General features: G+C 46.3%; 1 protein-coding gene across 9 annotated transcripts in view; it reads left to right on the top strand.

Moving 5' to 3' along the window:
- BCL11A (BCL11 transcription factor A) overlaps positions 1 to 14925 on the top strand; it is a 71773-nt gene that overhangs the window by 8348 nt on the left and 48500 nt on the right. The window contains exon 1 of one of the 9 annotated variants that reach the window (XM_068186150.1): positions 13929 to 14133. The exons of 7 other annotated variants lie outside the window; for them this stretch is intronic. In XM_068186150.1, the coding sequence (XP_068042251.1) occupies positions 14058 to 14133 (76 nt within the window). In that variant the 5' untranslated portion in view covers positions 13929 to 14057. Of the gene's footprint in view, positions 1 to 13928; positions 14134 to 14925 lie in introns of those variants that run through there. One more of the 9 variants, XM_068186152.1, reaches the window with a different exon arrangement.

A 14925-nucleotide genomic window follows, 5' to 3' on the forward strand; every position in this document is an offset into this window, starting at 1 on the left:
CTACATTTAGGAGGAAACACAGGCTCAGCTAGTGCTAAGCTATATTTTGAATGAGACTTAAACCCCCCCAAGAATTCCTCATATTGCACTTCCCAGACACGGATGTTAAAGGTACGGTTTCTTTCCCAGAGTGGTAGAGTGCCCATTTCCACGTGCTGCCTGCGATCTGACGGAAAGCCAGCAGAAGTGTAGGGCGTGATTAATGAAGCAGGAGCCTGGCGGAAGGGATTTGTAGTCTTCCAAGCTCTGGAGCCATACTAAATCACCAAATATGGAGGAGCGGTGGTATGATGTAACGCTGTATTTACATACGGCGCCGCTCTGCTCAAAAGACAAAACACAGTATCTGTCAAGCAAGAATTAAACATGCTGTCATCCCCATGGACCCAGATCGGTCCCTGGGCTGGAGGGATGGCCACGCTGAGGAGTTCTGCACAAGGGGAACCTCCTCTGCTGGGGGTTTTGCTCTGGCACTTGCTTGGTGCAGGAGGCTCAGCGAGCCAAGTCTTGCTTTGGCGTGGCGCAGGTGACGCGAAGCGAGGAGGATTTGGGCTCGTGCGCTGTCACGGGGCCGTTAACTCAGAAAGGGCTGTGGTTTTACCTGACTGTAAGTGCTTCGCTGAGCAGAGGCAGTGGCTGAGGACAGGGGCACAGTGGCAGGGCCTGATCCTGCTCACTTGTATATGTAGGTGGGCTTGACTGGGAGCAGGCTTGGCGCTCTGCAGGAGGGTCCACAGAGCAAGCCGTGAGTGTGTCCAGAGAGATGGAGTTCTGGTTGTCAGGACTCTTCTGCCCCAAGGCTTCTGGCTGTGGTGCCCAGCCATGCCTACACGGATGGGAGGTCCAAGAATGCAGGTTCTCTGCACCTCCCTGGCTGGGCTGGAGCTGAGCAACGCTGGGGTCCCTTGGCTCTTCCTGTTGGTTGGAAATGCAATCTGGCTTTGGGAAAGGGAGAAGGTGCACCAGGAGTTAAGGTTGCACTGTTCCTCCCCTTCTTGTTTTCATCTCCCTTTTCAGTTGGATGCAGTTGGAGTTCAGCTCCCTTGTGTCACAAAGAAGTGACCGATTGCTCATAGCCAGTAGTTTGAGGAGTCCAGCAGTCAAATTTCCAGTGAAGGTCTTGGAGCCTGAACTGTGAAGTTCAGGCTTCAGGAGAGCCTCTGCAAAGAACCTCAAACTCTACTTATATCTGATTTCTGTGCAAGAATGCAAAATGCAAGATTTGAGTGTGTAATTGAGGGAAAAAAAAAAGAGGGTGCCTTTGGAAAAATACACAGAAGTTGGGGAAGTTATTCTTTCTGCTAAAAGACCATGAAATACATATTTTGTAGCAATATAAAAATGTTCCAGATTAGTTTTGAGGATGGAAGAGGTGTTCCAGGTTAGGCCTAGATACAGAGGTGCTGTGGGTGAGCTCCGGGTGCAGTTTTTTCCCTGCCTGCAGTTTTCTAGTCAGTAAGTTGGGGTGTTACAGTAAAAGAGAATCGTAAGTCACGGTTAAAGATCTACAGAAGAGGAAGGAGGCAGCAACTCATTCAAATGCAGGGAGAAGTGTCTGTTTTAACTGTCCTTAAGCTGCTCTTTTATCTTGCCATTTTCCAGAGACAGGGATGGGGACAGGAGCTCATATGTGTGTGTGCAACCTGTGCAGCAGCTGTGGGATCCATACAGGTGCAGCCATGTGTCCATACCTGGCTCTTCCATGTAGGTGTCTGCTTGTGCGCAGCTCTGCCTTGCTATAAAATTTTGAGTGATGCTGATCCAGCGCTGGAGTTGAAATGCCATAAATTTAACTGAAAATTAATAGGATATGTTGTGTGGGTCCAACGAGGCAGCTTTCATCAATATGTATGTCAAAGCCTCACCACCAGATACCGGCAGCCCGTGATTTGCGGTGAGGGCGACGGCAGGGCTTTAGTTATCCGCTCTCGTATTTTACAATAGGGGGAAATACTAACTGAAGTATCTGGAGATCAGTGAATGTAAAATCACTGTTCACTTATTGAAAAGGCTGAGGAAATATTTATCGCCCGCCCGTGCCAGGTTTTGGCGGTTTGTTTTTTGTGTGTATGAATCCGAGGGAATTAATGAAAGGTTGGGGTGAAGAAGGATCTTAAATGTTACTTGGATGCATTTGGGGGAACACTTCGGAGTGCTGCTGCAAATTCCCCTGTATAATGCCGAGTGTAGATCTGTGGATGCTCTATTTACTGTACAAAGAGGGGAGGAGGAGGGGAGGTCATTTTTACTGCTTGAATCCTATATTCTCAAGCTGCTTGTGACATTCAAATTAAACACGTGGGAAAATAATGTAAGAAATCCCTCTGTCTGCTGCAGTCGGGGGAAGGTGAACGTCATTTGGTACTAAATTTGAGACTGAGTATTATTTGATTATTACAGTTCTTGGGAAGTAATGTCTTTAAGCAGAAATTTGTTTTGGACTGTTGTTAGTAGTTGCCATTATAATTCTGTAGGTTGTGGCTATCGAGTCCTTGTTTTGTTTTGTTCTGGAGACAAAAAAATACTGCTGTCTGCACTGAATAGTTAGCATTTCATCTGGACAATAAGATGAAAGCTTAAAAATAGAGGAGGGGAAGAAGGAATATGGGAAGATTTTGAAGTCAAATTCTGGCTGCTTTCCCCATACAAAGAAGGAGGGAGAGCAGGCTGGGTAAAATATTGCAGACAGGAAAAAATAGTGAGGGTGCTACCCAAAGGCTCCCGCTCCAGAGATTTGGAGCACTGCGTACAAGCTGTATTTGTAAATAAGACAGAGAAAGGTTGTGAACCGGCAGCTTGGCTGTTTTGTCAAAGTACAATGTCAGAGAAACTCTTTCTAAGACAAATTGTAAATAGAAGTGTCACCATGATTGCATGATTGAGCTCTAGAAGTGTCTTGCAATTGTTGGCATTGTCAGAAGACTTTTGAAAGCTTAATTAAAGGCGGTGGCCTGTGCGGCTGTGAAATTTACTTCTCGGGGGGGAAAAATGTAAAAAATGTAGGGGATCAAAAAGTTGCTGTAATGCTGCTAGCGCAGGGATACAGAGAAGAGTCAATAGTTTCCCTGCTTTCCCTGTTGCCTTTTATAAATAACGTTTTTTGAAGAAGCAAGCACGTGACACCAATATCATCCTTTGTATGCGGTAAAGATTGTGTTAGTTTTCCTATTCCCTGCTGTTCCAGTCAGTTAATGTAAAAATGGCTATTTATTGGAAGCACAAATACGAGTTCACTCGAATCACAGAAGCAGGGTAGAAAGTTTTCCTCTGCCTCTGCCTTCCAGGGGAGCATCACAGTGTTGTGGTGCCCTGAATATTTCTGCTGGGTTTTTTTTGTTTCCTGCAAATCAGATCTTCTGAAAGGATTAGAAACATGTTTTGTGTTCCTTCTCCTATTGCATGGGACACTGAATTGTGGAGCTGTCCACGAGCAGAGGCATCACTGCATCCGTAATGCTGGTGGTTCAAGAGGCAGCCTGGCACACTCCATACAGATCTTGAAAGGTGCACGTTGGCATGATGTGCCAAAAGCTTTGGATGTAAGGCTCTGCGCAGAGTCCCAGCAACGAATGCTGGGCGACGGAAACTGAGGCAGGGAGTAAATTAAACACCTTCTAATTAGCCCGGTGGGAGAAGTGAAGTCTTCCCTAAACATTCCCATAATTTGGTAATGCCTCTTTTAAAGAGGAGGAGGCCTATTAGCATCACCCCGTTTTGTATATGCAACCCTCAGCCCACAAGCTCTTTCTTGTTTCATTCAAATAATAAAGACAATTAAAGAGGCTTGCGAGGCACTGTCAGACAACGGGAGCCTCCAGTTGTTTGCCTGCATGAATCCTCATTCGGACAAAATATTTTTCGGACAAAATTCCCTTCAGGCTTTGATCTGCTTTTATATCCACTAGTACCAGCTTTGTGCAATAGAAGGCGTTTAGCATCAGGCTGGACATGGCCTGGCACAGTGCCACTTGTGTTTTGTTGTGGTTTTTTTTTTACCTAATCACTGAAGATCTCTCGTTACCTTTCTGCTTGTTGTGATTTTGTTCAGGTCATGATGCTGCCAGGGATGTTGTGAGTCCAGGGATGTTGTGAGTCCAAGGAGATGTCTTCTCCCAGTGGCAGGCATTTGAACACAGCTTCCATCTGGGAGCGCTTGGTTTTATGTGTCAGCTACTGGGGTACTGCACAAGTCCATAAAACACATCAAGTCCATGTATTTCAATGTATTAAGACTTACAGATATGTATGTTCATATTGGTAGCATGGCCCTAAAATTAACCATTGGGTGGATTTTTTTTTTGTTTTTTCCCTTGGGCTAATGAACATAATTTTGTCTCTCTGTGTACATAGACAGCAGCTCCAGCCTGACGCCTGGTGATGTCGGGCATAGCAGGTTTGGGCTCATGTAGGTAGACACCAGTACATGGATTGCTGTGATTTATGGCATACTTTTAAGAATAACAGGCACATTAATGGACCCACAAACCACCCAAGCGATTGGGATGGTCTGATAATGAAGTTCCATGAAACACAGTTTGCTTTGGAGGGGGCCCCATCTTGGGTGCTTTGCAGTGCAGCAGTGCTTTGCTCTGCCAGATGTGGATCAAACTCTTGCAGGAACTGGACCAGTGGCTGTGGACCCCTATGGATGAGCAGACCAAGTGCTCACATTATTCAAACCTTCCTGTGTTAATGCCAAACGCATTTAAAAGCTCATAAACATCCTCCCCGTCTCTCTAATCAGGTTTAGTATGCAACGCATCCCGCACGGGGTTCAGCTAGTTTGTTTTCCAACCTTTATTGGCCAGCTGCACTCGCTGTGCATCTTTAAAATATTTCAGTGAGGTTTTTTTTTGCTCTTCTATTGCCGAGGCTGGTAACTTGGTGGCTCATTCTTCATTCGGAGGTGGCATTGCCTGGGGTTGGCGAGGGAAAGGTTTACGGTGTGGGGTGTGGTGAGGTCAGTCCCGATCCCAGCAGGGAATTTGTGTTCTTCATTTGCCTTTACAATCGGAGCACAGCTACTGTACCTTGGAGCAGCTCTCAGGTGTGAGCTCAGATGGGCGCATGTAAATGTCCTGTCAGATGCAACACAGGAATATTAATGTTTCCTCAGCACCATGCTATAATAAAGCTGTACACAGCCAGCTTAATATGCATCCGGGCTGGGGAATTGTATAAAACTTCGATAGCCCAGTGTGAATGACAGTGGTGGAAAAAAAAATTCAATATGCCACAGTTTCCATTCTTGTTTGCCTTTGATCTAAAGCAAAATGAAAACATCCTCCTCTTTCCCTCCTCGTTCTGAATAAGTGTCCTTCCTCTGCAAAATTGGATAGTAAGTAAGAAAAGAAGACAAAGTGTGGGGCACGGTGCAGAATTATTTGAAGCACATTAACTTCAGCCCGCTGGGGGATGTAATTTTTTCGAGTATTAGCAAACATTTTTTTTTTTTTTTTTTAATATACTCGGGATTGTTGGCATTGCTTTTCATTCTTTTTTTAGCATCTGGGTCTGGTTGAAACAAAGAAAACAGCCACCACAAACAGGGGCCGGAGCCCCTTTTGCCCTCTGGCTTGGGCACGGCCCAGGCTGTACATCCTCCTTGCAGAGGTTTCATTTGCATCTTCTTGTGTGTTTGAATCTTCAGCTCCATCCAAAGGTGTCTGTTTTTCAGTGTGGTTGTGTTAGAGGATTTTTAATAATGTGCTCATTTAACTGAATCAACAGCTGTCAGGAGCGGTTGTAGTAAATCCACAAAATGCACAAAGAAAAATACATACGTTCCCTGAAACAAAACACTTGAAACAAATTGGCTGCCAAAAAAAGCTGCTGAATTCTGGGTTTGCAGACAGTGCACCAAAGTGTTTCTTCTCTGTGCTTTCCCCGGAGACCTCTCCCCGCTTGCCGGCTGCAATTCTACTGGAACTGTTTACCTGAACAGGTTGCTTTTAAAGAAAAAATCCTATCACTTCCCTATCTGGTGGAACTCAGCTACAGCTCGGATTTTTGTGTTTCACACTAAATAGGTGTGACACCAAGAGTGGGGCAAGTGCAAAAGCCAAATAACTGCATTGCTGACACGGCAGGAGGTTCAGTATCCCTGGGAAATAGCTGTCAGGAGAAGCTATTCCTCTCTGCCCTTCCAGGTAGGCATTGTCAGGGTGCTTCAGAGGGTGCTGGATTCCCACTGGAGTGGGTGTGCTGGTTCAGGGAGACGTGGGGAGCTTTGGTCAGTCAGAACCAAGGACTTCTTGCTTCCACCCTCCCCTGCTTTGCTTAAATGCTGTACAATTACACCTACAATTTGATCTTAGCTGCAGATAGAAAAACCTCTGCCTAAATAAACAATGGAATTACTGCTGAACAACAAAGGCTCAAAGAAGAGCCCTGCCTTTAGTGGTGTTATTGTTGTTATGGATAATTATATTATTATTACTACTGTTATTATTACTGCTATTACTACAGCTATTACCTCTTTAAAATTATGCATCACACTTCCTCATTCCTTTAGGAAGTAAGGAGTTTAATTTTGCATTAATTGCTTGCTTAATTGATTTATCAGGTAGGGAAATACAAAATACAAAAATACAAATGTGTTGTGTTGTATCCCCCCCCCCCAATATTGACAACAATTAATTTGTCACCCAGCATTACTTTGCTTCAGCGTCACAGCTGGGTTTTTTTCAGACATTGAATGAATCATCTGGGTTTTGTTGCATTTTAGCTACTGAGTTTATTCTTTGTGGAGTAAGAGAATAGATCAGCAGAACTGTCGTTCAGCCAGGGCATAGTGAGCGCACAGAGCATTTACTGTGTGAGGGTGGCCAGGGGCTTTTCCCTGTGTTTCTCTATTATTGACGCTGATTTTCATGTTTAGGGAAGAGTTGTTGTGCAATGAGAAACAGTAGTCCGGAAGCCTTGTTCTCTTTGAGGAGCTAGAACACAGTGGGATGCATTTGGAAAAAGAGATAGAGGCTGTATTATTTTGTAATAAACTATAAACTGTCCTATGTTAAATTTGTGTTACGTTAGAAAAAATCAATAAGGAAAAATTAAATTCTGATAAAGATACTCTTGGATCTTAGAAAATAACTGCTGTCCTTTTAACTAAAACATTTGAGGAGCTTCAAAGAGTATGTATTTCTTCTGATCTTAGAGCTGTGTGACTGGTAGCAGGGAAAAAAAATCTTATTCTACATACAAGTGGATTGCTTAACAAGTCAGCACAGACACATACTTGTTTGTACCATAGAGATAAAAATTCCTGTATAAAAATAATTCAGTTGCTGACAGCAGGCATTGTGCTGGGGCTGCTTCTTTTGTGTTGGCCAGGGGTCAGGGGACCCCGGCTCCCACTTTCTGCCGGGGTGGGGGGAGGCTGTCATGATCGCTTGCTGGAGCCTGGAAATAAGTTAATTGCTTTATTTTAGGGAATGCTCAGAAGCCAGTAGTGTGGTTTTTATGTCTCTGGAAACAGAGAAAGAAGTGGGGGGGAAAATCTCCTAATGGGGGGACATGACTTGGAGGCAGTTTGGGAGACTGTGGCCTTCAACAGCTCGGCGGTCCGGCAGTAGTTTCTAAACTTTTGTTTTGAATCTAATTCTGATTTATGCTGTCACATCCCATACTGGCCTTCCCCGGACTCTCTTTGTGTGAAGTAATGCTGGTGTTGGGGGGGAATTGCTTAAAACTAGGGGCTCATGGCCAATCCAGATGTTTGCTGTTGCGGCTGTTGCACAGCACCGGTCCTATTGTGCCCAATAAATGTAAAAAAAGCGGGGCATTAGCACAGCTCCAGGCATCATCTGTTTTGCTCTGCAGGGGTGCAGGTAGGATAAGCCATGAGGTCGGAGAAGGCTGGTGAGGTGGGAATAGGAATTATTTGTACATTCATCCACCCTTCCAAGTCGGGGTGCCGGGGAGGCAGCCAGCGCTTTCCCCCCTTACCCTGCCAAGCTCTTTCTGGGATCACTGGCAGAAGTGTCTTCCCTGCTCTGTGCCCTTTGGCATGACTGGATCAGGCTGGCCAAGAGCGGAGCCGCCGGCGCTGAGCGGTGCCCCCGAAAACTCCGCTGGCTCCGCTGGCTCGGCAGCCGCAGCTCCCCTCCGCGTGAGCACCGCGACTTTCGCTGTGGCACGCTCCGGTGCCGAGATCTTTTCATCCCTCCCTTTTAAATGCAGTGAGTCCCTAAAATTAATGCTGCTGCACTTTGATGAAAATAATGTTTTTATAATACATTTGCTGTTTACATGGAAGATGTGACTTGAGGGGAAAAAGGCTTTTTTGGAGGGTGGTGGAAATCTTGTTAATCTGCTCTCGGAGAGCGGCACACAATACTGCCTATGAGCAAGTCTGTGCTGCTTTTGATAAATTACCATGTTTAGAGATAGGTTTGGCTCTTAAGGGCTTAGTTTTCTGAACAAAGTCCATAACAATGTTTTCTGCCTCTGTTTGTCTCCAGCCCCTTTGGCTTGACTCGGAGCCCTGTGTTTAGTTGAAGCTCCGTCTGGAAGATATAACAATTTTGCATTAAAAAAATAAGGAAATCACAGGAAGAAAAACCCTTTTGCTTTTTGGATGAATCTTACTGATAATTTGCTAAAGCTCATTTGAATTTTAAGCACTTCTTTAATCTTCAAAGGCTAAATTGCTTTATGAATATGCATGGTGTGGGCAGACTTTAGTTCATTACCTAGTTGTAAATTCTAATGACCATTAGGTCCTTGCAGTAATTGCGAATTGTTTTGCATTTTTGATTGGCCTATTAACATGTGCATTCGGCACACATCAGGCCAGCCTGTCAGGCTGCTGAAGGAGAAAAAAAAGGTGAAAATTGTTTTATAGCACCAAGATTCTTAGATTTTCAATCTTGGAAAATTGATGATGTAAAAAAATTAAAGCGGTGTTTTTTCTTCTCAAGATTGAAAGTTCACCAAGAGATTTGACATATTTAATTTACATGATGACTTTGCACTCCTTCATTAATGCAATTTGCATATGAAGCTGTTGTTAATCACTTTTGATCATGTTTTGTGTATTAGCTGCCTCAGTGGCTCTTCTCCCTCAGATGCTCCAGTAGAAAGCAGCAAAATGATGCATCTTCTTGCCAAGTTTCCTTTAGTGAATTGAGGAATTAGGAGTCTAACCTTGAGTAATTAAATATGTTCTATCAGTTCTCTTTTAATGTTAAGTACACTTGGTTAGAAGTGTAGAAGGAAATTGTTCCCATTTGGGGGAGACATTCCTTTAAAAAATAATCCTACATGTGTAGATAGAAAAGAATTATTTTCCGTGCTCTGGAGAGGCCAGGGCCAGAGGGAGAGGTGACAGCAGGGCAGGATGTGGCGGTGCCTGGACTCCTCTCTGGGTGCCCAGAGGCCCCATCCTGTGCTGCCTGGGGATGCAGAGCTGCTGCTGGCATTGGGGTGGTGGCCCTGCCTTTGGGGGACGCTGCAGAAAGGGCAGGGAGCGCCCTGTTTGTAGCAGCAAATTGTGCTGCTGGCGCTGCTCCCCTTCCACTCCAGCGTCCCAGTTGCCTCAGCACAAGGAAGGATCTTTTTCTCCTGCCTGTCCCGGCAAGGAGTTAATCATCCAGCCCTGGGAGGGGAAACTGGGAGCACCCTGGCTGGAAGCCTGCTCAGCTCTCATAACCTGCCCGGGCATCTGTCGGGGCTGGAGGCCGGAGGCCGTCCACCACCCCTCCTGCCTGGCTGGGGCTTGGCCTGGTCCCTGTCCCCCGTCCCTCACACTGGCAGCACCACCAGTTCCTGGCTGTGGGATCGGGCCCTTGCCGGCGCCTCATCCCTTTGGTTGCCCAGCCTTGGTAATTGATGCTCAGCTTTGGTTGGAGAGTTTATCACTGGGAAAGATGAATCGGAGGAGTGAAACAGATACCGTGATTAAAGGAACTGCTTAATGAAAGAAAATAAACAGAGAGGGACAAGGACCGTTCTGGAAGGAACAGAAGTATAATTTTAACCTGAGAGGAGACCTGCTGCTGCCCTTCCATGACTTCCACCCATACCATGCTAAAAGCGTGGTGCAGTTCAAAGTTGTTAATATTCAGCTGGGAAACAGTATCCAGAACACAAATAAATTATTAAGTGCATGAACTTTTTCGGCAGTAAGATGAACTGATGGGGTCCATCTGCGAGATCCAGGGGCTTTTTATTTGTGTGTGTTGAACGATTCTGCCCTCTCCGACTTCATAGCCTTTGGTCCCTGGCCAAGTGCATGCATAATTGATTCCACACGCGCTATCATTTTCTTGATGTAATTGCTTTAGTAAGATATGTTGAAATCTAATGGATAATTTACTATATGAAAATGACAAAAAAGTAAACGTTCCTGTTTTGCGCTGGGCACGGAGAGGAGAGTGCCCAGGTGACCTGCGTGATCACCCACATGAAACCCACATGGACCATCTGCCACAAGCAAAGATGGAGGTAAATCACTGGAGAAGTACAGGGCAAACTCTGGAATTAATTAGAGTTTTACAGCACAGGTGAAAGCAAAACAGTGGCATTGTTTGGAAACTTATTTTTTCTGGAGTGATGACTTATTTGCTTTTCTAATTGCCAGAATGTGAACTCAGGAAAAAGTTCTCTGCAGAAGGCAAGGGGGTAGTATTTTTACAAATCGGTGTGTCCTGGACTTGCTATCCAGTGCTACAGAAGGTCCTGGCACTGGTGTCTTGCCTGGCAAAAAGATCTACTCTTCTGGCTGCTTAAATAATGCACCAAATTAAAATCAATGCATCAGTTGGGCTGGGTATATTTTTAGAGATTTCGGAAGTGTAAAAATCCACCTATAATTCCATCCCCATCCAAAGGAAAATATTCCACGTGAAAATTTGACATCACATTGGTCTTTAAGAAATGTTTTGTTAATCTCATTTCCTTTCCCCCTTGCTTCCCAGTCCTGGAATATTTTGTACTGCTTTCCATAATTTTTTAAAATAGGGTTTTGAGGTGGTGTAGACACAGAAACATTTTCTCATTTGCCTTCCCCCCTGCCATGTTGTTTTCAATGTACTAAAAGAGGAAAAAATATCCGAGGCAAACCCACATAACTGTAGGAAAACTGTTTCTGAGCAAGTCATAATAATGAACAACACATGATCTGAAATGTGATCAGCAAACATATAGTTATGCCAAGGAATTTTTGCCATTCACATACCAAGGTTCTGTAAATCAGTAAACCGCGGCAGAGGAGCCCCCTGCGTGGCGAGGGGAGGAGCAGGAGCCAGGAGCAGGAGCAGGATGGGCTGCCCAACAGAACTGTCTTGTTCACGGAGCAGGGAATAGGAACAAGTTTTCTCTCTTCCACCTTCCTCGTCTCCCTCTGGATCCACGCACCAAAATGTACAGCCTTTAAAGAGGGAAAGTGCAGCCTTAGCTATCCTCAAAAAGCAGACAAATAAGTAGCAAAGGAATAAATTTTCATCACAACGTGTTTTATGGGATTTTTTTTCCTTCCCCCACCTCCCCATCTTACACAGAACCAAAATGTAAATTACTTTCTGGTCCTAATTGGATTTAATTATTTCTTTAGGAGAGGATGGGTGGGAGGGGGTGGGAATGGCACACAGCTGTCCTAACAAAACAAAGAAGCCAGAAAACCCTCACTTTCCCCCATGTTGACTAATAAACGGTGCAGAGGATCTTAGTGCTGGCAAGCAAATGGAGCGCTCTGTAGACCTGGGGAAGGGGTAAGCGCTGTCGGCAGCCGGGAGCATTAGGAAAAGGCCAGGCTAGCTGTTAGGAAGTGCACTTAAATGGTGATTTGTGGTTTCCTATTAATTTTTGTAACTGCCCTGTGTTTTAGAGCATCCAGCCTGGGTGCTCCCAGCCCTTCCCTTAACCTAAGCCATGTTGCCCAGATGCCTCAGCCCTGTGGTGAGACCCACCCTGAGTATTGGGCTGTGAATCTCTCTGGCTCCTCTGCCCACCTGGGAAGCACCAGCTCCCTGTGGCACTGCTGGGAGGGACTGGGAGTGGATTTGGGTGCCCTGCACTTGCTGGGGTGTTCTCTGTGCCCCCCAGCTGGGATCTGTGGCACTTGGGTGCCAGCAGTGGGGTCCAGGCGAGCTGATGCTGCTCTGTGGGTCGGTGGCGCATAGCACCCGTGGATCTCCAAGAGCTTTACAAGCTTTAATGAATGTGACCACTAACATGATTTACAGTGCGATTCATTATTGGTATTGGAGGGACTGTATTCTTATTTTGTCATTTGCTGTTAAAATTAATACACTCCATGCTGGCTATAAAAGTGTATTTGCATTTAATTGCAAGTCAGAATGAATTAGTGGATATGATTTAAACCTGAACTCACTCCCTAAAAAGAAATCTTCGGTGGGGAAGGAAAAATCAAGCTGTGCTGGATTTCTTTGGTGGATATAGGGATGGAGACAGGAGTCGGGGAGAGGAGGTGGCAGGCGGGGGCTTGGTTCTTTTTTGTTTTTTAATTCTTGAAGTTGCTTTCAGCAAAAAATGCCTTTGCCAGGAGGGGCTTAGGCAAAGTGGTCAAGCACATCTGCTCCTGGGAAGGTAGGGAAGAAAAGAGGTTACTAGTAATAGGGCAGCAGCACAAAGGGAAAATTGTACACTGGAAGCATTAGTCTCCTCGGCGGTGGTGTGGCCAGACTGGTTTAGCAGACAGGATGATAGATTGCTTTGTCAAGGGTCCCAGGGTGTGCCCTGAACTTGAAGCACTTTGTTTATCTTGAATAGAAAGGGAAAAGCACAGACATAATCGATGTCTAGTTTTTTAGGAGGGAGGAAGAGGTAGAGGAGGGAGCGAGGGGGTGGTGGCGGGGGGAGGCCCTGGCTGTTGCTCTCCATTAACAGATGAACTTGGCTGAAGTCCAGAGTTTGATGAGAGAGTGTCACAGCTCCGGAGTCAGCCAGCCTTTTCAATAATTTTCTTTTTTTTTTAATACCTGCTGACTGCACATCAAATGCTCCCAGGTCTTTTGGCTAAAGGCAAGAAGAAGGAGAAGAGAGGGGAGGGAAGGGGGGGAAAGACACAGCTCCATTTTTTCCCTCTGAACCAGTTGAGACCAGTCCCTTGGCCACGCACGCAGGTTCTATCATCTTTCCTGGCTCGCTGTTGGGGAAAAAAAAGAGTTGTCGCCGTGCCAGTAACCTGAGGGCCCAGGACAGGAAAAAAAATAGGGGGTTGCTGTTCTGAGAGGCAAACTAAACTTAAGAGTGTGAGAGCAAGAGGGGCGTGCGTGAGTCTGGGAGAGTTCAGAGATAGCAGGAGTTAAATTGGGGGGTGAAAAGCATCTGCAAGGCAATGCCTGCCTGGCTGGGGAGAGCAAACCCTGGGGGCAGACCTAGTGCCGGCCCACAGCTTGTGCCTGACAGCAGCCTTTTCATGGTGGCTCCCACCCATTCAAATGACTTTATGGGAAACAAAATCAAATTGATCCCCTAGTGCAGAGCCACGCTGGGTGTGAAGGTGGCTGCACTTCCAGCCTTTATGCAGCCCTCACAGAACATTGCTGGGCGGTGCCCTTCGTCGGGAGGTGAGAATATAGACAAAATGCTGTGGTGGTGAGAATAAAGACAAAATCCGAGATCTTAACTGGGTTACCGTTGTTTTAGTAAGGAACACTTAAAGTTCCTTGCTTTGCAGGAGGTGGATGTGGTGGGCATGTTGTACATGAGGCTGCAGGGATGTTCCAGGGTCGGAGCTTCTTCCCAAGGGTGCCTGGCTGGGGTGTGGGTGGCCCCAGAACTCCTCTGACTTGGAAACACAATCTGAATTTGTCGTTGTTTTGGGTGTTTTTATTTTTTGTTGTTTCAGATTATGCCATTTCTGACAGTTGTTCAGCTACTTACCAGTCTTGGAAGGAGGCTGAGCCTGTAACATCCTGACATTTTTGCTTTTTAACAGGCCAGTCTCATTGTGCTGGAACAAACAGCAGCTTAACTGCGTTTCACTCTGGCTGATTTGAATAACGTGTGCTCTGGTCAAACAAGAAACTCCTCAAAGGAAGAGCTCAACGCCTTGTTTCCTGTCATGCTGATGGACAGTGGATTTCAAAATGCTTGGAAGGGGCATGGTTGGGAAAACACGGGCTCCCCCTGCTGCAAAGGGCAGCTTTTTCAGAAGTGTGAAGGGTAGGTCGGAGTGGGTTGGGTCACCTGCCTGTCCTCTGTTGCTTTGATGTGTTCCCAGCATCATGCCTTGCTGGGAATGACGAGCTTTGCTTGGCACTAGAGGCTTTACATCACGTAGCTGTCCCTCTTGGAAAGTGGGCACATGTAGGGATGGCCTCTGTTAGTTAAAGCTTTGCCTGACCACTTTGATTCATGTGGGCACCCAGGTCTGCGAGTCCTAGTTTTCGAGGAGACTGGGAATATCATATACTGCCATGGTTCCAGCCTTGTCTCCTCTCATTCCCCTTCACGTTCTTAGCTAGCAGCTGGTGATATGCGGTGCGCTGAGCTCTGCTCTGTGGGAGGAAAGTACAAAGGCTGGGAAGAGGCTGTGGGTTACGGCTCCACGAGGCTGAGTGCCAGGGCTCTGGGTCTGGAAATTTCCTTACTTGCACCGGTTCTTGCCTTGCTGCTCGTGTTTTGTGTCAGACTGTAACTGGTTTGATGATGAGCTTCCCAGAGACTTGGCGCCCCTGTGTTTTTTCCCAGGAGTTAGCCTACGCACGTGCGCAGCTCCCGTTTGTGTGTGTGTTATGCCTGCACAGGACTCCCTGTTATCTGCTGATCGAGGTGTTTACCTGTGCAGCATCCATTACGTGGGGACCTGAGATGTTAATGAGCACACCCTCGCACTGCCAGGGCGAGAGAGGCAAGTGCCAAGGCACAGGGCGGGTGGCTCGCCCTGGGTAAGGCCTGAGAGCTGCAGCACAGCGGGAATGAGAGCCCAGCCTCGCTGCTCTTCCTCCCTGCTGA

Source organism: Anomalospiza imberbis, chromosome 3 (assembly GCF_031753505.1).
Source record: "Anomalospiza imberbis isolate Cuckoo-Finch-1a 21T00152 chromosome 3, ASM3175350v1, whole genome shotgun sequence".
NCBI classification, from domain to species: Eukaryota; Metazoa; Chordata; class Aves; order Passeriformes; family Viduidae; genus Anomalospiza; species Anomalospiza imberbis.